This window comes from Scatophagus argus, chromosome 3, assembly GCF_020382885.2.
Source record: "Scatophagus argus isolate fScaArg1 chromosome 3, fScaArg1.pri, whole genome shotgun sequence".
In the NCBI taxonomy this organism is placed as follows: domain Eukaryota; kingdom Metazoa; phylum Chordata; class Actinopteri; family Scatophagidae; genus Scatophagus; species Scatophagus argus.
In genome coordinates, this window is record NC_058495.1 from 14999173 (window position 1) to 15019722 (window position 20550).

At 42.5% G+C, this 20550-nt stretch overlaps 1 protein-coding gene across 8 annotated transcripts in view; it reads right to left on the reverse strand.

Annotated features, from left to right (window-relative positions):
- Window positions 1–20550, reverse strand: part of LOC124056498 (inositol 1,4,5-trisphosphate receptor type 1) — a 63920-nt gene that overhangs the window by 13469 nt on the left and 29901 nt on the right. For 2 of the 8 annotated variants that reach the window (XM_046383982.1, XM_046383980.1), the window contains 17 exons: window positions 20245–20365; window positions 19897–20081; window positions 19664–19812; window positions 19447–19558; window positions 18659–18694; window positions 14486–14533; window positions 12874–13006; window positions 10931–11118; window positions 5806–5989; window positions 5375–5628; window positions 4158–4358; window positions 3954–4064; window positions 3548–3643; window positions 3279–3422; window positions 3070–3177; window positions 2714–2906; window positions 674–796 (listed from right to left, as the gene is read on the reverse strand). In XM_046383982.1, coding sequence (XP_046239938.1) covers window positions 674–796; window positions 2714–2906; window positions 3070–3177; window positions 3279–3422; window positions 3548–3643; window positions 3954–4064; window positions 4158–4358; window positions 5375–5628; window positions 5806–5989; window positions 10931–11118; window positions 12874–13006; window positions 14486–14533; window positions 18659–18694; window positions 19447–19558; window positions 19664–19812; window positions 19897–20081; window positions 20245–20365 — 2386 coding nt within the window. The remainder of the gene's footprint in view (window positions 1–673; window positions 797–2713; window positions 2907–3069; window positions 3178–3278; window positions 3423–3547; window positions 3644–3953; window positions 4065–4157; window positions 4359–5374; window positions 5629–5805; window positions 5990–10930; window positions 11119–12873; window positions 13007–14485; window positions 14534–18658; window positions 18695–19446; window positions 19559–19663; window positions 19813–19896; window positions 20082–20244; window positions 20366–20550) is intronic. The other 6 variants (XM_046383988.1, XM_046383987.1, XM_046383981.1 and 3 more) reach the window with 5 other exon arrangements.

The following is a 20550-nucleotide window of genomic DNA, read 5'->3' on the forward strand; positions in this document are numbered from 1 at the left end:
ATGTGTGTGTCTCTTTAACAAAGGCAGAGAGCTTCTCAGGTCCTGCTTCTAATCCTGGTCAGGTGATTAGAAGTCAGCAGATTAGAACATTGCAGAAAAAGGAGATCAGTGGGTCAGTGTTGGTGCCTGGGAAAAGGCCTGAAAGTCACATCCTCAAGTCTGTCTCTGTGGGTATCACCATGTGACATGCCTTTCCAGATAGTTTCTTATATCAGAGTGGGATGTAAATGTAATAAAAACAAAATATGAATTGGGTACAAGCTAAAATGGGTGACCTAACACAGCAATAAGGTGGGGATTTTCACTTCCACACGATCTCTGCTTGTATATTAAAGCAATAAATCCAAAATAGTCTATCAGTGTTGGACACATCCTGTCTATCTACTATGTTCAAATCTATTCAATATGCCAAGTCATTACAGATTGTAAAATGTAACAATAGTTTATAGCAGGAAAAAAAACATCACAGCAAGCTGCTGTTCTTCCTTTTTTGCATCACTGAGTGCATAAACTTTGTTTGACCCTGATTTCTAAAGAAGTCGGAAGCGTAGAGCAGTGTATAGCATAAAAGCCAGATCGTACAGCGATCTTAGTAACTGGATGTCAGCTGGTTAAGTGCTCAGTTTTAAATCGCCTGTTCTCACTCTGAAGTGTCTTCTCGTGTGGGACTGACCTCCATGGACCCCCTCCAGCGGGTAGAAGAGGCAGACCAGCAGGTTCATAAGCACAGCCAGGTTGAAGGAAACATTACTCCACACTGATATGTTTCTGGAGCACCAGTACAGTACTGGCTGGGCTGATAAGGAGAGAGAGAGACACAGCAAGACTTAAAAAATCAAATCTGATCAAGCACAGTAAGATTTAGGTAGGATTTGTCTGTAAAATGTAAGATAAATTGTGAAAGTTGTTTGTAAATTCAAAGATACCAACATATCAAAAGCCAGAGACTTCATTAAAATCCTGATTTAAGAAACCAGGGCCAGAAAAAAATGTGGAAACTTTTATTAATAATGATGAAAAATGATGACTTAAACCACAAAATGATTACCAAATATGTTTACAGTAATTTTCTGTTTAACTGTTTAATCGTCTAATTCTTTCAGCCCTACATTCATTCATCAGGTACGCAATGTGTGAACAAGCTGCAGGGTTCATTTGAAAATAAGAACAACTCAGGAAAACTGAGTTAGCTCAATTATCCCTCCTCATTCAGGAAATACCTTCACATAATGTAATATGAGGACAGTCTCATACTACACAGAAATGACAGGAAACCACACAAAGACCTTAAAACAGACACCGTCGTTAATAAAGTTTAAAAATGAGGCATTAAAGGGTCATGTGAGGAAAAAGGCTCCACTTAGACCTTCAGAAAAACAATCCGATTTTTAACAGACTATTTTCTTTTCTAGAAAAGACAAACAGATGCAGGGACTTTTGTCTGTCCATTCCCTCTTCCAAGTGAGAGACAAAATATGCCTTTGTGTGGGTATGCAATCTTGTATGTGGTTTAGAAGTGTGACTGAGTGTGGGTGCGGGTCTGTGTGTGTATAATTGTGTGTGCGCGCAAGAGAGTTGTGATTCATAATGGTACTGTACCAATGTTTCACTGCTCAAAGAATGTGGAAAGCCCCAGTCTGCTTTTAGACAGCGGAAACATGCACGCACATAACATGAACACACACAGGATGACATTGTTAGCCCTGCTGTCAAGATGGGGATACACAACCATCCATCCATTTTCCGTTCCCACTTATCCTGTTTCTTCTCAGAGATTCAGGTCTATCCCAGGTTGCAACGGGGCAAGAGGTTGGTTACACCCTGGACAAGTCACCGTGAGACAGTCAGACAGCCACATTTACACCCACGGTTAATTTAGAGTTTCCATTTGAGCAGCTTGTCTTTGGACTGTGGGAGGAAACCAAAGCATGCAAACACAAGCAGAAAGAGCAAACTCCCCCGAAGAAAGGCCCCAGCTGACCGACAGGATCGCAAGTGTGAGGCAACAGCGAGGAAATCATCGAGGAGTCGAGCATATTCATCAAGTTACCATTCGCACACATCGTCAGCATCGGGCAGCTGTTAGAATAAACTGCCACATCTGTGAGGACAGTGAAATGGTCTTAATGACCCAGGACAGTTCACTAAACGCTCCTCGTTATGCTTTGCTCTTACTTGCTGCATGTTTCTGAACCAGCTGCATGAACAGACTTCTCCCACCACCCTGTTACCTCCTATTGTACCTTCCTATTAAGATAATTGTCAATGGCATCTCTTGTCTGCAGCATTATGTATGGTGCTGGAACAATTAGTGGATTGATCCATTAGCCGATGAACAGAATGAGTCAGTAAAAGTTTCAATAATGGACTAACTGCTTAAATCATTTATCAAGTAAAAATGCTTTGGCTTCCATCTTCTCTGTGGTGATGTTTTACTGGTTTTTCTATATTCATTTTTGTACAATTTTAATCTTCTGCTTTGTTTTGTTGGTCAAACTAAGCCATTATATCACCATTTTCTGACACTATATAGACAAATAATCCATTTTCAATGCTAATTAATAACGAAAACAGATCACTTAATCACGTCAGTGAGGTGTGAGATTGCATTGCCCTTGACGGATGAGGAGTTTATTCATCCAAATTTAAGTGAATCATGAAATTCAATAGAATAATCATTCATTTATATAATAATACTACATCTCCAGCCTACCTCTGAGCTTCTTCTGCCAGTTCATCTCATTGAAGAGGTCCTCTGCTCGCAGGAAGAAGTCGTTGATCTTGCTGCCCTGCTCGTCCCTCTCTGTGGTGTAGTACACTCGCAGCTTTGACTCTGAGGTCAGGAACTCGCAGATGTTTGGCACAGGGAACACTATCTCCTCCATGGTGCGGTCCTGACGCACAATCTGAACAGACAGACAAACTGTCATCCCCATGGAGCAAACACCTCAGCCTCTGCAGGTTCACATGGTGTATATCTTGTGACAGTTTCTTTGCAAATGCCGAGCTTTCCAAATGATGTTGAATGTCTGAATTTCCACTTTGTGCAAAGTGTTGTGTTGTTGTGACCTCTATCTGAGCAGTGTGCTTGGCGTAGCACTCCAAGGCCTCATCTCCCTCTCCGCTGGCCCCTCCTGGCTTTAACATCATGGACAGCTCCTTATTATGACGAGCCAGCTGTACAGACAACCCGCAGCACCAAAAAGTAAGCTTCTAATAGATGATTATTTCATATGGTTAGATGATGTTGTGCGTCACTGCAGAGATGGACAACAGACCTGGTGGGCTAAAATATAGATGTTATGTCCGACATTTCGGGGGGAAGCGGCATCATGTTCCTCCTCTTCCTCGTTGTCTCCCTCCTCCTTTGTACCCTCAAACTCCACCTCTCCCTGCAGGTAAGCCTTCTTTATCACCTCCACCTGGACACACACACATAAAACTTTATACTTTTACAGGACAACACGTGATCTTTTTTTGTGATACCAAACAAGCATTCACTCAGAAGCAGCTGTATGAGAAAAGGCGCATGGCATAATTTCTTCACCAGCTCTTTAGGCCTCATATTGTACAGGATCCTCTCTGCATTCTCACTGTCATGACGGCTTTCCATGATGGCGAGCAGCAGCTTGGATGCATTGTTCTGAGAGTAAAGGGAAAAGAAAAACAGAAAGAAAGTAGTAAGAGCTTAAGCTCTGTCAGTTTCCTCATCCAAAGAAAACAGGCAGAAACCCTGGTGCTCTAGGAAAGTGTACTCTACAGCTATTTGTCTTGGCAGACGAGCACAAAAGCTAGTTCAGATCAGACGAACGAATGTCCAGCTCTTACACATTCCATCCTGCTGTGAAAAGAAACTACTGCACAGTATTTTTTTACTCACAAAAAAAGGACCCAAAGCCAATGCCCAGTTTGAAAAAAAGTTACAGATTCTTACATCAGACAAGCCAACTCACCTTGAGCTCCAGCACCAGGTCCATCCGCTTTTTCCCGAGTGGGTTGATGTCATTAAGAATGAGGGCGATAATGATATCAATACCATTGGACTCATGAGTGGCAATGCAATTCTGGAGGAAATAAAAAAAAAAATACATGAAAAAGACCAATAGTGCCATAGTACCGTCCTAGCCTTCTCCTTCTGCTGTGACCTCTTTATGTACCTGGTTTTCATGGCAAGGGCCTTGGCAGTACTCTGTGAGGCTCTCCAGAGTTTGGTTGATGAGGGCCACGTTCTTCTCGTTGATGTACAGCCCCAGCAGACCAAGACCCCCTGTGGTGCTGCCACAGATACAGTCTAAGAACTGCAGAGTCTCGCACACAAGGTTGTAGTTGTTTTTGTTGTTTTGACAGCGAAGGAAGTTCTGGAAGGAAGTGAGACTGTGATGCAAACTGGACATAAGCCAATAATTAAGCAATCAAAACCAGTTAGAAACACACCATCAAGGATTGGTTTGGTTACAAATCAAGATTCTGCTCCCTCAATGGAGCTTTCGAAACAACCAAAGACAGTGTGTGTTAGTGCCCATATTTCTGTTTTTGCTCTATCAGCACGGCTTGACTGACCCATCAGAAGCTCCAAAACAAATCCTCTGCATGCTGGTGTGCTGTAAAGCTTTTTTGTACCACATTGCAGCAGGGTTTGAGCACAGGAACTTTTACCTTCGAAACAAAGCAAAGTTGGTGGTGAAAAGAGATATCTATGTACAACTTTTACATCTGCAGTCTCTGGGTTCATGTGCAAGAATAGAAATCCTGATTTATATTCCTTTGTGCATTCCAGGGAATATCAATCAAACTGGTGTTGGGTTATTTGTACAAGACGCTTCAAACCTTTTCCTAAATTGTGCATTTTTATTGTGCTATCAAAGGAATTATTTCAAACATCAATAAAAAATATGTCTACATACCCTAAAGAAGTCAGGCTTGACCTCTCATATGAACTACAGTGATGGTTATGGAATCTAGCACTGGTAATAAAACCATTAGACTTGTTTTGTAGACAAATACTCACTGTGCAATAATAATTACATATGTATATATGCTGACTGACTTTTTATACAAAATATCTCATTTTTCAAGTGCTTTTTACTGCAAATTTATTGTGTATATATTATATTTTTTACTTTTTTTCTTTTAAAAGAATATTGTTGGTAATTCCTGCTATGCTTGAGCCACTGTACCGAAATTTCGTTTGCGATGAAAATCCAAATGACAAATAAAGAAAGTCTAAGTCTAAATCTAAGTCTAAGTCTTTTAGTGTCAAAAGCCTGCAGTGAAGAAGCAAGAGCGTGCACGGATAGGATGTATGAGATGATAAGGAAGGCGATTCACCCTGTGGGATATCTTCAATAAGAGTCAGAAACTCAGTTTGTCCCACCTGTAGGTCACGGTTGTGATTCTCGCAAAGCAGCTGGAGGAAGCGAAGGATGGGCTGCATGATAACGATTACAAAGCTCATTTCGCCCTCGTCCTGGTTCTTGTCTCCAGTGCTGGGCTGGCCATCAGTTGAGTTGAAGTGGTCCTCAGGATCTGCTTCACGCCGGTAAGAGTTAAAGGCCTTCTTGGTGGCAGACGAGGCCTCCAACAGCTGCTCTCTCACATCCTCCGTCATGACCACAGCAGAGTCTCTGGCTAAACACAGACAGGCACCACGGAAAGACTGAAGATGCAGTCAAAACCCACAGAACTCCTCTTTCCACTCCGTGCTTGGAAACAAATTTTACTTATCCCGGTTCTAGTTTACCTTGGCAACTTTTGTAACAATCAGACGTCAGTTCATAAATCAAATCACAGTAAGTGATCTCTGACCTTTTTTGCGAACAGGGACGTCTTTGTCCTGGCTGTCATCATCTCTCTTCCTATTTCCCAGGTCGCTGGTATTTACTGTCACCGTGGCTTTAATCTCCAGTTGTGCCAGTTTCATACGGTCGTAGAAGACCCGAAAGAACTTTTCTGATTTTTTGTCTTCTGTCAGACGGCAAAAGAACGAACGCTGGACACAAGGAGGCAAGAACAGAAAAATGAGATTATGGATATTATTTTCTGCTTGATTAATCATGTCAATCATTCTTCAAGCTAAAGCTCCGCTGTTTGTGATTCTCAAATGAGAGGTTTGCTACTTTTCTCTATTTTAAACCATTTAATATCATTGGGTTTTAGACAGTTGGTTGGACAAAACAAGTAATTTGAAGATATCTTCACTGTTTGCTGACATTTTAAAGAAAAATGAAGCGAAATAGATTAAATCAGTAATGAAAAACTTTCTTTCAGCCTTAGTAGAAATGATCGCTTTTTTTTTCTTTGATGCATGCTGTCATTACAAAGTAACCTTATTTCTCTTGTATTATGCAACTGATAAGTTATTGTGTGCAGTGAACTGAGGGTGAAACCAGTGAACGTGATGGAACTGCCAGCTTTCAGGTTTGGTTTTGTTTCAAATTCTTTTCCATCTGTGTGCGTGTATTCACTCACACACAAACACAACCACACACACAATACACAATAAAAGCCTTTTTTGTTTTAACCTTTTTTGCTGTCTTGCTTTTAAGTCTGTTGGTTGTCCTTTTATGCCTTGGCCAGGTTTCCCTTGTAAAAGAGGTTTTAAAGCTCAATGGCAATATTCCCGATTAAATCAAGGTTAACTAAAAAATTAAATAAAAAAATAGCACATCCTGGATTTAGTGCAATGCGTGGGCTTAAACGCGGCGGTTATTGCTGTGGAATGGGGTCATGCAGAATTAGAACACTTTTGAGCCTGCGAGCACATCGTGTCCCAATCCACAGGGCTGTTGTTTTGATTATGTAAGAGCTGTTATCTACTGCAGCCTATGGAAATGCTTCAACCAGCAGAAGCAGCCTCGGCACACGAATGAGGTGAAAAATGACACGAGCGAGAGAAGCATGGCCTACTTACACAGATAGAGGAACTGAGATGGTGGGGAGTGGGGGTGAGAGAAAGAGCTACAGGCACAAGACAGACTCCAAAGAGGAAAAAGGGAGTAAAAAGAAAGCCGGTGACTGAGGGAGGAGAAAGAAGAGCATGAGACAGAGAGAGAGAGAGAGAGAGAGAGGGTTATCAGACAGTTATCTAGGCCAGTTGTCAAAGTTTGTTACATAATCATCTGTCTTTCCAGGTTAGATGAAAAACTGGGCTACTAGAGGAAACAAATAAATGATAGTCACAAGGAAAATGTTAGGCAAAACAGACAAAACAAGCATGTCTCTCCAACTCCAAGGACACAGTCTGAGGGTGTTTGTACAAACAGGTCTGCATATGCGTTGGAATTTAATGTTAAATGCACTGCTAAATCTTTTAATTCAAAATTACAAACACTGACCATCCAAATAAGAAGCCAATCAAGAGAGTTGATGCAGCTTATCCACACAACACAGAGCAGAGCTAATGCAGCACTGCAGCCAAGTTTCTTCCAAAGAAACAAGACATGACTGTGTGCTTGTGCCCCAAGGCAGATTCCAGAGTCTGCTCGTGCCCCACCCTGGCCCTCCACCACTGAGCAGCAGCCCTCCTGCACGTACACACTCTGCCAGCACACTCAGGGATGAGGAGATAGCAGTGGAGGGCGGAGGGGTGGCGGGGTCTGCCAAGCAAGGCCATCACGCAATAAACAACTTGATGACAGAGTGGAGAGTGCAGAGAGGGGATTAGCTGCAGCTCGCAACTCACAGCATGCCTGAGGAGGGCGTCAGGTGTGTGTGTGTGTGTGTGTGTGTGTGTGTTAGGGAGGGGGGGCATGAGGCCCAGGGCCTGAATAGCACACATCGATCAGACCAGAGCAAACAGAAAGAAGAGCACTCACCATCGACCCCCTCCACCCTGTACCATTACATAACTCACACAGACACACACACTTACAGTACTGGAGCTGCACATACGCTAATACGCCCACTGACTTTTGCACTCACAAAACTAGGTCAGCTGTCTCTGGCATAAGCACATGCCAATTTTGTGTGGACACTCCCACATACAGTATTCTCTCTAAAACTCTACGACTGCCAACTTTATTCTTATGCAATCACACTCATTTTCCGCTGCCTATCATTTTATTAATGTTGCAGTGCTCATGTCTAGGAAATCCCAGGTTAGAGATTCAGTCTCTGCGTGCAGTTGGGTTCACAGTGCAGGGCTGGCAGGACCAGCACCATATTGGCAGGGATATTTCATCTTATGGATCAGGTTTAGCTGAGCCATTATATTTCACTGTGACACAGGTATGTTTGTTTGATTGATGGTGCCTGGGAGGTGAATGTAAGAGTTATTAATTATATTGTCCAGCTGTGAAAGTTTTCACCTTCTGCACCAGAGTCATTTTTTTAAAAAACAGCCTATTTCTAAGAACTGAGCAGGCTTCAGTGGATGGAGTGAGTCACTGAAACAAATACAAAACTCTGCGCGTAAGGATGGAACACCACAGTAAAGACAAACATGGCAGCAAACTTTCATTCTATGGTTTCTTTAGAAATGTACATGAGGTTGTCTCTTACAATGAGTCAAGAAATGAAAACCAAAATTTTCATGTTTAACCACGTTTGCTGTCTCTGTAGTGTTTTGATGCTTGTCCTCCTGCACCCGGTGACAAAATCAGTGTTGCTGTATCAAGATATCACCATCTGTGTTTTCGCAGCACTTGAAAAGCAAGGACAAGAGCGGCATTATGGTGGGAATGACGTTATGGATGAAGTAACACATGGTGGTCAAGGAGAGAACAGAATGACGCCAACAGGGGAGGATGAAGGAGAGACAGAGCGAAAGAGGGATAGAGAGGGGAAAGAGATGAGCATCTCAGGGGCCCCCCTGTAGTGTTGGGTAAACACAGAGCCCGTCTGTATCCATAGAGACAAACCCTGAGAGGAATGGGATGGGGAGAAGTGGGGGCGGACAAGACTGAAAAACAAGGTCATAGCGCTTTCCCTTCTCTCCTTCCGTTCAGCCACTTGGCATCAACAAAGGGATGTTATGTAACAGCTATTTATACTCGCACTCCTTTTCCCTCTCACCCTCCCTCTCATGTCAGGCAGCACCGCATGCAAACCAAATGGAACCGCAGCTCTGCTCTCGTCCAGGTTCCTTTTCCTCTTCCATCTTTATTCAAATCAGCCTCCTCTTTCGTTACTTTCCACCTGTGAGGGAGTACGTTGGCACCTTTGTTTTGCTTTTTGCAGCACCGGTCCAATGCACCTCCAGTACCACAGCTTTGCAGGCAAACAGAACAGCATGCATGCTACAGACACCAGATGGCTGAGGAGTGAAATGTCACAAGTTGTCATGTTACAACATAATTTACAGCTGTCTGAGCCGAGCTCTCGTAGCTGTCACAAGAGCTGGAATGTGACAGAAATAAGGGGAGGGTGCAGCGAGGAGCCAACTAGACTAGAAAGCATTAAAATGCACTGGATGTACTATGTCAGAGTTCCTCGCATACTGACTATCTATGCAGTAGCTTTGCATGAAAGCAGTGCATGCAATCTTGAGACATTCTGTGTGGTTTATTTCTGCGTGCTATGTAGGTCATGAGTAAATAGTTAACTGTGTTACGTGAGAACAAGATATCCACGACACAACAGGTGCTCAGCTCGGCATGTAAAATGAAGACACTGACAAAAGCCAGCTGGTATTATCCTTGGAGTGCTTTCTCAGAGAGAGCAGAGAGAAAACACGCCCAATTCGCTGTAATCGTTATACTTAAAGTTTATGGAAAAGGTGTGCTTGATTTCTGAATTCAAACTTCCACCTGTCAGTACGAAGCACCTCATATTTTTATACTATTTTGTTTTGAACACAAAAAAGGCTAGTGGGCACATGATTGAGATAAAAGCAAAGGTTAACTTACACTCAAACTGCACTCACATTTTTGTGAAATTATCCAGAGAAAGAACACAAATATTTGTACTACGTGGTATGTTTCTAGCACATTTCCCCCTAAAAGAAACCTCCGTTTTCAGAACAAACTTGGGTGAGAGGAGCTCCGGTTTCACTTCAATCCCCTCTGTGTTCCCCCTATCCCTCCGCCCTCTCTCCCCACTGCCCCAGTTCCGGAGGCCCAGCGTGACCCAGTTTGGGCCGGCAAGAGAGCGCAAGGGAGCGGGAGAGAGGCTGGAATGTTTTGAAGGCTGAGACATTCCTCATTGTTCATTCACACAGGCCTTATGTAACACAGACGGATCACGTGACGTAGCTCTGCAGCAGTCGTGGGAAGCCAAAGCATTATCTCCGCCACAGTCGCTCTAACCTGATTATGCAAGCCCCGTGCTTACATAACAATGTGCAGACGGACAGACAGATGGAAAGACGGTGAGATCAACAGACAACGCAACAGACAGGGAGACTTGAAAAAGATCAGCAGAGAGAGACAGATGGACACAGAGGGGTTAGAGTAGCTCAGGTTAAAGCAAATAAGGAAAGACCATTGATTTGATTTATATTGCCTATTGCACACATCAGACTGTCCAAACAAAAAACAATGAAAAAGTGTTTTATAATATACTTATCTGCTTTTTTATGAACTGCTGCTGATGTCATTAACAGCTGGCTGGGCCTTTCAGCCAAGTGATTTAGTGCTAGATATGAGGCGGAGGACAGCCGCCTTTGTAATGTACATATGGAGCTATAGTGGCACACTGACACAAATACTGCAGATCCTCTAGTAATGAAAATGTCAGTTCGAGACAAAGTGTGTTTGTGTCACTGATCAGACAGTGGCAGATCCTTTACAGATGCACAGTGGGATAACCTGAGCCTTTACATAGATAACAGCCCATGAGATTAAAAACAATGCAGATCCGTTACACTAGCTAGTAAGGTAAGTAGGTTAGTAGGTTGTATATGTTTTACCATGAGATTACTCTGCTAATACATTCACACATGCTGCAGCAGTTTAGTTGCCCAAAGGCAGGATATGCTTTGGGTTTAACTGACCTGGATGGTGGTGTTTCCACCTTCCAGCAACGCAATAGCTAGGAGGATGCTTTCTTGGAAGACTCGGTCGCTGGTGGTGTTCATGATGAGGTCGATAACCAGGTCAGAGGCTCCCTCTTTGTCCAGGTGACACTGTACCTCTGCCAGACTCATTTCTCCACGACTCAAGCCTCCAGGACCCCCTATTGCTATAAGATAAGATAAGATGAGATGATCCTTTTTCAGTCCCACAAATTTACAGTGTAACAGCAGCAAGGATGATAGTAACACAGCAAAATCAAACACAAAGACACATCACAGAGACATAATAATAAACAAACAAACAACAATGAACGCAAGAAGACCAACAGTTGGTCGGTAAACAGCAGACAGACTGTTGGTTGAGTTGCTCATAGGTGTAAAGGTATAAATGTTACCCTGAATAAGTTGACATGAGTGAGATTCAAGATGTTTACTAAGGTAACAACACAGTACAATGAAGAAAAACAATGGTCTTACTTTAGTAATACAATACAAAACTTGCATCTTAATTTTACAATATCTGCATATCAGCAAATGCAGTCGCCTGATGCATTTGTATTTAATTAGTAATATATTCATTTTTCCTCTCTTGAACCTATAGGCATTTTAATTTAACTTTATATAAAACAACAACTACTACTAGGACTGCCAATAATAATAATAATAATATATAAATATATATTAGATATCAAACTATATTTTAGTCTGGAAAAAATAGTTTTTTGCTCAAGCAACACACTGAACTGCAAAACTTGATATTGAAATTTTGCACACAGCAACCTATACAAAAAATAAAAAATAAAAAAATAAATCTATTTATTAAGACATGATTTTTGATAACCATACTGGACGGGACATTTATTAACCTAGGTTAACGCTGATGACGCACTGCTCAAACAGGCACCAACTGCTATAAATGCTAACCCCGTATTAACCAGTGTAACTGTACAGTTGTGTATCCGTCAGCTCAGGGGTGCATATGGAATTCCAGCCTGCCTCTCATTTCTGCAACAGGTGCAAAGGCTGTTTAACAGGAAATAGCAGCCTGTCACATAGCAACAGCAAAAAAGTGGATCACACAGGGGAGGGGTGAACTTCCTGTAGTCTGGTTTGGCAACATCTTGGTACACATGGGAGTGATGGTGAACTAGGAACCAGGGTGATTTTCCTTGAGAAAAATGCAACATCTGGGCCAAGTAATACAAATAATATGCATGTAATATGGCGTCACACCCATGTCAGACTGGTAAAATACTGTCACTAGTTCTGGTTACTAGGTCAGTATGATAGCATTGAATTTACATGAAAAACAGATTCACAACACATACCGGTGGCATCAATATGTCCTCCAACATCTATATGCAGATAAACTGTTTCTCATTGTACACGCTACACATCAGAACCAATAACTCAAATGGAAGGAGAAACACTGCAAGGGGATGCACTGCTTCAATATTTTGACTGCAGATAGCAACACAGTGACCACGTTATCAGCTAGTGATAAGAGTGTTAGGCTCTGTGTGCTCAAAGGGCAGCACACAGCACAGCTCTGGGGCTGATAAATGGCTCAGGGACAGACAGATACAGTCCCAGCCTTATATAACAGTACTGAAAGGACTCTGCTTTACTACTATTACTACTATTACTTCAGGTGCAGAAAACATTGCGGCTAACCAACAGGAAAAGGTTTATCTGGACTTTGCCCCCGACAGAAGTTGTGGTCGTTAATGACAGCAAAGTCATGCTACTCTTTGGCAGAGGCCTTTGGTTAATGCTTCACTGAAACATCAGCTCAATTACGGCTGCTGAAGTCAGTGTTTTCCCGGCCTTGGCAGCGCTAACTAAGCTACATTCATCACTTCCTGCTGTAAACTATTAACAACAAACTTGTGTGTCGAAAATGAGCAACAACAGAGTCCCACCTGATTGGTTTTTGCCAGGTCCTACAGGACTCAGGGGGCCACTGCTAAATGATGTCAGGCTGTCCCTTCGCCCACCACTTCGATGGAAGTTGCCATAGTAACGGTTCACCAGAATCTGCCTGAGTGCCTCGCCCTATGAGAGGAAAGGAAAGCAAAGGATGTAATGACATGATGTCAGAGGGGATGTTGTATAACAGGGATAACATGCATCATCAGTGATATAGTGTGCCTTTTAGAAGACAGAAAACCCTCCTATTACAACCTCTTTCCATAACCTATAGTTATGAAGCAACTTTAAACCAGTTTTTCTTTTCAAGTATTGAATTTAAAGAATCCCTAAATTTCCAAGGAAGGCAAGGAAATCGTACGTGCAGAACCTAAAGTTTATGACATTCACCTCCCACACAACCACCACTGTTATGGTTATCATCAGCGGCAGTGACCCTATGTAGTGACAATGTGAGGTCCTGGTTTTCACTTAGACAGACCTGGGGCCAGCCCTCCCACACTCTGACTCATCCACCGTTGAGCAGTCAGCGGCACGACTTTCTCGTTGTCATGGCAACCGCAGCACATAGCTACCTGACAGACCTCCCATGGGATAAAGTGAAGGAAATGAAAGAGAGCGGTGTTTGTGCGTGTGTGTATGTTTTTGCGTGATTATGTGCAAATCACTGGCAACTGTGGGTGGTCCTTGACAGACGACAGGGGCATTATGTAAGCTCCGCCGCCATAGTTATGTTCTGGAGGTCAAGTTTATTTTACGTAGGAGGTGAGAAATACACTATTCTCATATTTTACAGGCAGGAGCTTTATCAAATGTATGTGTTGTGTGGAACAGAAAGATGAGTTGTGGTCAGAAGATGACTCCCTGCTTCTCACTGGGGAATACTGCCCTTTTCCTGAAATCTTGAGTCGTGAGCCAAAGCTTAATCGTGTCCTGTCTTAACGTCATCGAAACATGCTGGCACTGTGCACCTGATGACTCTTAATAACAATCCAAGCATAATTTTCATTTTTCTACTCTATTTAACTTAATGAACTTGTTGAACCTGCTGTCCCGACCCCTCAAAAAATATATTTTAAAAAATTACCCCCCTCCTGAAACGTAATGTGGTTCTGTGATTTAATATGATGAGGACAGCTTATTAGGGACACTTAATCAACAGCTAAACAGCCGTGGAGCGTAGCTGACTTGCTAAATAATGTTCCTCTCTTGGAGATGATAATTACATATTGATGAACTGCAATCGATGTTGTTATTCTGGAATATCAAAATTAGAGTTGGTCTCTTTAATGGAAACACCTGAGGCTCTGCAAAATCACCGCAGTGCCATAAATACCATTAGAGAAAGGAGGCAGAGGGAAATATGGCATGAAAGTTAGTAAACTTTTCTGCCTTAAGTTAAACATTAGTTAGCTGTGACTGAGTGGTCAGGTGTTACTTAAAGCAGTGAATGAGAGTAATCAGAAACATAAAAAGCAGGAGAAAAGCCCCTTAAGGTAATTTGACATCCAACATACACGGCTGCTGTATATCTAAACCTTGATATCTCACTGCGAATCTCTGAAGACTTTAGTTTTAAGCTGCCATGCTGCTGTGAGTACCTACCCTCTTCTGGTCCTCCAACAGCTTCTCAGGCTGGTTCTGATCCAGCTGCTGGGTGCAGTGAGGAGGGTGAGCATTGAACAGGTCCAACAGATACATAAACAGGGTTAGTATTCATGCAGCATGGGAAAAAGGCTACTGTCAGGTTAATAACCACATCACGTACCCATTCAGCTTCTTTAACTAGCCATGCAAAGATACGCGCAGTGTTAATTGCCATGCATTCACCACCATGTTAGAAAGCAGGGAAGCATTACAGTTGTGGAGTATTGACAAGCTGCTAAAAGACACGACTGGTGTGACTTGATCTGTTGTCAGTGTCTAAATGTTCTTAACGTCACTGTAAATGATTTATTTTAGATTTTTAATTGCAATACAATACATATAATACAACACACACAATAAAATTTATATAATATATAGAATAATATATAATATAATAATATAAGTTTGTTTACCATATTATCAAACTCTTCTTTCCATATTTCAAGAAGAAACTGAGCAAAAACATCACACTTGAACAGTCATTTAAAGCCAGAGATGAGTAAACCCAAGGTGACAGGTTCTCAATATTTGGGCCCTGGTCTAAGCACGATGAAACAAACCACCACCGGGATCTGTTCTTTTCTCGTGTTCATTTTCTAATTTTCTTAATGGTTTCACACAAACGGAAAATGGGGATTCGGGTTACACACCATTTTACAGTGTCAAAATTCAGTACCTGTGCGTACACTATGTGTTCACTGAGGGGAAAAAGGAAACTGGTAAAAGGCAATGCTCCACATAAATTGTTATGTAAAAAGACACACTTGGAGGGGCAGGCGTGGGGCGATGGGGTTAGAGTTACATAATCACTCCAAAAGGAACCAGGCCACTAAACCAGCGACATAGAGCTGCTTACAGTGGCCATCTGCCACCACAGAGGGCGACAACCAAAGCAACTGAAAGACACGGAGGCTGAGAGAGAGAGTAACCAACGCGCTCGGATTCACAACTTTTACAACTGAACTTGTCTCTCGCTCTGTCGGTCAAGTTCAAGGGCGAGATGTACAGCGTGTACCCAAGTGTGTGGAACGAATATGAACCTTGAGAACAGGCTCACTGCTGCTCGGCATACCTTCTAGAAGTTACTGAATTGTTCTCCTGGAATGCAAGACAAATCTTCCGAAAAACATTTCCTCATCTGGTGTTGTGATGCTGACTAACATCACATTATGATCTACTTACTCTGAAGGTCACGTCTGATTCACATAAAATTTCACATACACATTCATAGCATAAAAGCACGGCGAGACCGGCCGAAAAAGGGAAAGGAACAAACACAGTGAAAGTGTGAAAGAAGAAAGGGAAAACACAGACTACACTGACAGAACGAGAATACACAAAATGCAAATAATGACATTTCAGCACATATTACTGAATTATGATTTCTAATGTTTATATAAGACATGATTTGTGGTTTTTGTGTCTCTGCGTGTGTGTCAAGACATCACACTCACTTGTGACATGCACAACAATTGATTTAATGGTGGGGCAGAGTTCAGCAGCAGGCCAACGGGCGACACACTCTCACAAGCTGATGGAGCAACGTCTTCCACTCATGTGTGCACAGCTACTCACTGTCACCACATCAAACCGCGGAGCAATATGCTGATCGGAGTACATATGTGCAGCTAATCATCCCCAGTCTGACCACAGACGCCACAGAGTTACCCCTCACAGCTGCCACATCTGCCCCAACTACAGTGCATTCCACTAAACTGGAAACTCCCCAGGGCAAACCCCTGATCAGTCTCACACCTCTCACCTCAGCAATATAGGAAATGCTTGAGCGTACTCGCGTGCACGCACACTGACACACACACACACACACACACACACACACACGCACACCTTTTGTACTTAATGTTTAGGTGTTTTTCTGAAAGTGCGTAAACAAACACGTCCAAGCAGGCTGAGACTTGTTTGAGTCATGTATAAACTTGTGGTGAATGACACGAACGCTGGAGTTTACCATTCGGCTTGTTACGTGCAGACAGAAATGCAGACTAAATTAAAAGATGGGGTCATTTTCATTGCAACTAACCTACTTCTATACCCGCACTGTAAAATGGATTTTACACTCATGGGCAGAGAGAACAAAGATCCTCTGCATGTGCGGGGGGAAAAATGTGTCCAGTAGAATGAAAAGGCAAGCTGGATGCCATCCTAAACTCGAATAAATAAATAAATAAAAAAGGTTGAAAAGAAAGATTTTTCCTCTAAAACCACCCCAGATTGCCAAGGAAGAAACAGGGAGTTGAAGGGGATGAAACACGAATTACTTCCAACACGGAGGGCTTGCATAACTGTTTTGACTAGACCACACGCACATACATGGGGCTAGGTGAGGAGGGGAGTCCAGCACTGTGTATCCTGAACTCCTCTGGCTCTTACATAAGTCTGACAGGCAAAGAGCAATGGAGTTAGCTGATAATCATCTCTCTGACATTTAGCAACAGTGGTATGCACACACAGGGGGGCAAAAATACACGTCTTGCTATAGATTTCACAGAATGTCTGAGGTGACAATAACTTATGCAGAATACTATTGTATGAACTTCATGTGGCCCATTTAAGAAATGTTTCCTGTTCAGCAAACGCACATATTCACCCTGCTCCTCTTCAGCTGTATACTGTGCTATCCTGCTTTACTCAAAAGGACAACGAAGGAGAAAAGCACCAACTGCGCACTTTCATATCACACCTACACAAACACTATCAGCCAACTTCATTTAGTTTACACAGAGTGGGTGTGTGTTTGCATCCCTGTGAAAGGGTGTGAGTGGAAGTGGGGGAGTAGTTGAGGAATTGTGCCACAATGATTTAATGTGTCCAAAAGGGAAAAAGAAGAGAAAATAAATATAAGGAATGGCACATGAAGGGGTTGGTGAGTACAGTTCTTACATCAGAGCTGCTTTTCATGTGCAGACACCATTTAACAGGTGTGTGCAGGGATCATCTCTCTCACACACACACGCACACATACAAACAGCCCTTCACACCTCAACACACACAGGTGTACACACACGCACAAACATACACAATGGCAGTGTGGGTAAACAGCTCCTCCACACTTATTGGCAATTACTGCTGAAGGTCACACATCGGCAGAGGGGCTGAGTTCCAGGAAAAAAAAAAAAAAATAAAAAGATTGGTTCTTATGTAACCTCAGTCTAGAGTTGGCATGGGCCCAGGAATCGTGCAGCTCTCAGGCAAGGAAAACTAGGACACAGCCTCAATGACTGCCACAGCCGCTCACATTCATTAATACACACGCGCACACACACACGATCGCACACGGCACGCACACAGTCACAGTGCCCCCTATTGGCCCCTAAAGGACATACAGGGGAAACACCCTACAAAAAGCTTAACACTGATAGAGACAATGAAACACCTTGATGAAAAGAAAAAGAGAGGGAAGGTAGTGATATGGCTTTAATGGCTTTACTATCTTCATATTAGCTTACTACAAAACCAGATGTGGCCACTTACAAGTATGAACTGTCAAACTATATATCACTGAGAGCTTGCTATGTTCTTTATGACAAAAGAAATTGTCATTTAACTTGTGATACGTGTTTATTTTTAAATTTATATGATTATTGTCAGCTGATCAAAGCTGCTCTGCTTTATTTATTTTCTGTCATTTTCTATTTAGTGCAGGTTTATAATTTCTTGTTTTCGCGCTGTTTGTATCAGTGTAAAATAAACTGTGACAACAGCATTAAACTGCAGTTAATGTTAAAATATCCAGCAAATATGTCCCAAAATGACTTTTGTCCGGTTTGAGGATGCTGACCAGAGCCAAGTTCAGCACAGGCAGTTTGCTCAGCCAGAAGGTGACTCAACTTGGTTCTTGGAATAACACACAAAGTCAGCCACAGCACTTATCTCCCCACAGTATCTCTCTCTCTCTCTCTCTCTTTCTTTGTCACCTACACAGCAGTTTATGGCAGACAGTGCAGCAGGTGTGTTGGATAGAATGGGCCTACCACTATTTGTCACCAGCTGTGCCTAGAGCCTCTGCTAACTACAGCACACAGCCACAGCAGCTGCCACAGTACAGTTGGAGACATGGCAGACGACAATTCAGAGAAACAAGAGAATGAATGGAAGAAAAAGAGAGACAACCTTAGGCATATCCATCTCATCATCAAAGGCCCTGAGCTGAAAGAGAACAGAGGGTTTAAGGTGGTTAGATATCAACACAGAAAGGAAGAAGCTAAAGCAGAGTCAATGAAACAGCATGACATGTTAGTTATGTGAGTTAACACTGTGGGGATACTTACCAGCATCAGCAGCACAGAGGAAATGGTATTAATGAATGGATATCACCCAAAGTGAGCAGACTTAATGCACACTGTGGTGAGTGTGGCTGAAAGCATTTTTGAGAAGTGACCAGTCTGGCCTTAGTGAATGCAGAGGTGAATGTGAAAGGGCACAAGCTAATTCCCTTCAAAATAAGGATATTCTCAGCAGTTAGTGTGACAAGAGAGAGTGTGTGTGTGTGTATGTGCGTGTGTCATGCAGCTGACATAAGAGATGTTATTGTATTTATAGCTCATAATATTGTTTTGTGTTTTTTACTTGTATTAAGACTTTGCAAGTAAATTTTTGTGTCCCCATTTCGATTAAGCTACTGAAAATCGGTCTTGTATGAGGTGTAAAAACATCTCTGGAATCTCGCCGTCAAAAAAGACAAACGTGAATAAAGCAGAGGCTCTTTCATTCACATTTCCTGATAATATTTTTCTTTGCAGAAAAATCCTACTTAAGAAAGCACCAGCATCAAACACACTCTCTGTATGTTTTCTATAACTGTATTTATACATCACATACATGACACTACACGGTATTTCCACAGTCACCAGGTGTTCGTGGAATATATCACCATTTTTGTGGTTGGCCGCTTCTCCTACCTTCTCTCCATAACCGCGGTCTTTTGTCATCATCTCGCGCAGCGTTTGCAGAACTTTGATGCACAGTCGTTCCTCATTTTCCTCCAGCAGCTGCTTGGTATGTTTGATCAGCCTGCATGCATGAGTTACATTAATAACATGTGTTCTCAGTCATGATAAATACATGCAGTCTTACATCAGTAACAGATTAGCTGAAGAAGGTATTTTCAAGACTTACTTGCATATAAAACCTCCACTCTCACATTTCTTGCGGGAGTCTGTGTTTTCAGGGAAGAGCAGCTCAGGACGATGCAGCACATCCACCAGCACTGATAGCTCCGCCTGGACCAGCGGGCGCAGACGGTCCTCAAGAGCTGACACAATGTCCTACAGTCCAGACAAAGAAAAGTCTTTAGTGCATGAATGATTTAGCATGCTTACGTCAACACAAAACACATACAAATACCATACCTGCAGCCTCTCAATGATGTTCCTGTAGTCCCGGGATGCAGTCACCACAGAGTCTCTGCGGACAGCATTGCGAGCTGAAAGTCTCCAACTCATGGCTGTCTTCTGGACAATGTTGTTGGATTTCACAAACAGATTGTTCACCTGGTTGTCCAGATCCACAGGAATGGCTATTGCTCTGCCTTTGGCTGTCAGGAACCCAGAGAGACACCCACACATGAGCAGTGTGACGATAAATCAGCTCCAGTAACCTTTTCCCTCATGACTTAAAATGCAAGCTGTTGAAACTTCTCTACTGTATGTGATGACTGATTTTTTTCAAAAGTCGATAAGAGCACTGAACGATCTTACCAACATCAGAGAGCACCTTGATGCAATTCTCAACAGAGCCCTTCTGGACTGCAATCAACCAGTTACAATGGTAGACCCTGAACACCGCCTGCAAGAGCTGAACAAACACCGGCTGCCTGGTCTGAAAGGAAGATACAAGACACAAAGCAAAGGAGAAGAAAAACAGAGGCAACAGATTATTCTGTTTATCTAACTGGATGAACTTCACTAGTCTTGAAAGAAAGAAAGACAGAAAGATGTCCCTGGACAACATGAGAGAAACCCATCCATTATCAACAGCACAACCAATTTGAACCACAGGTTTTT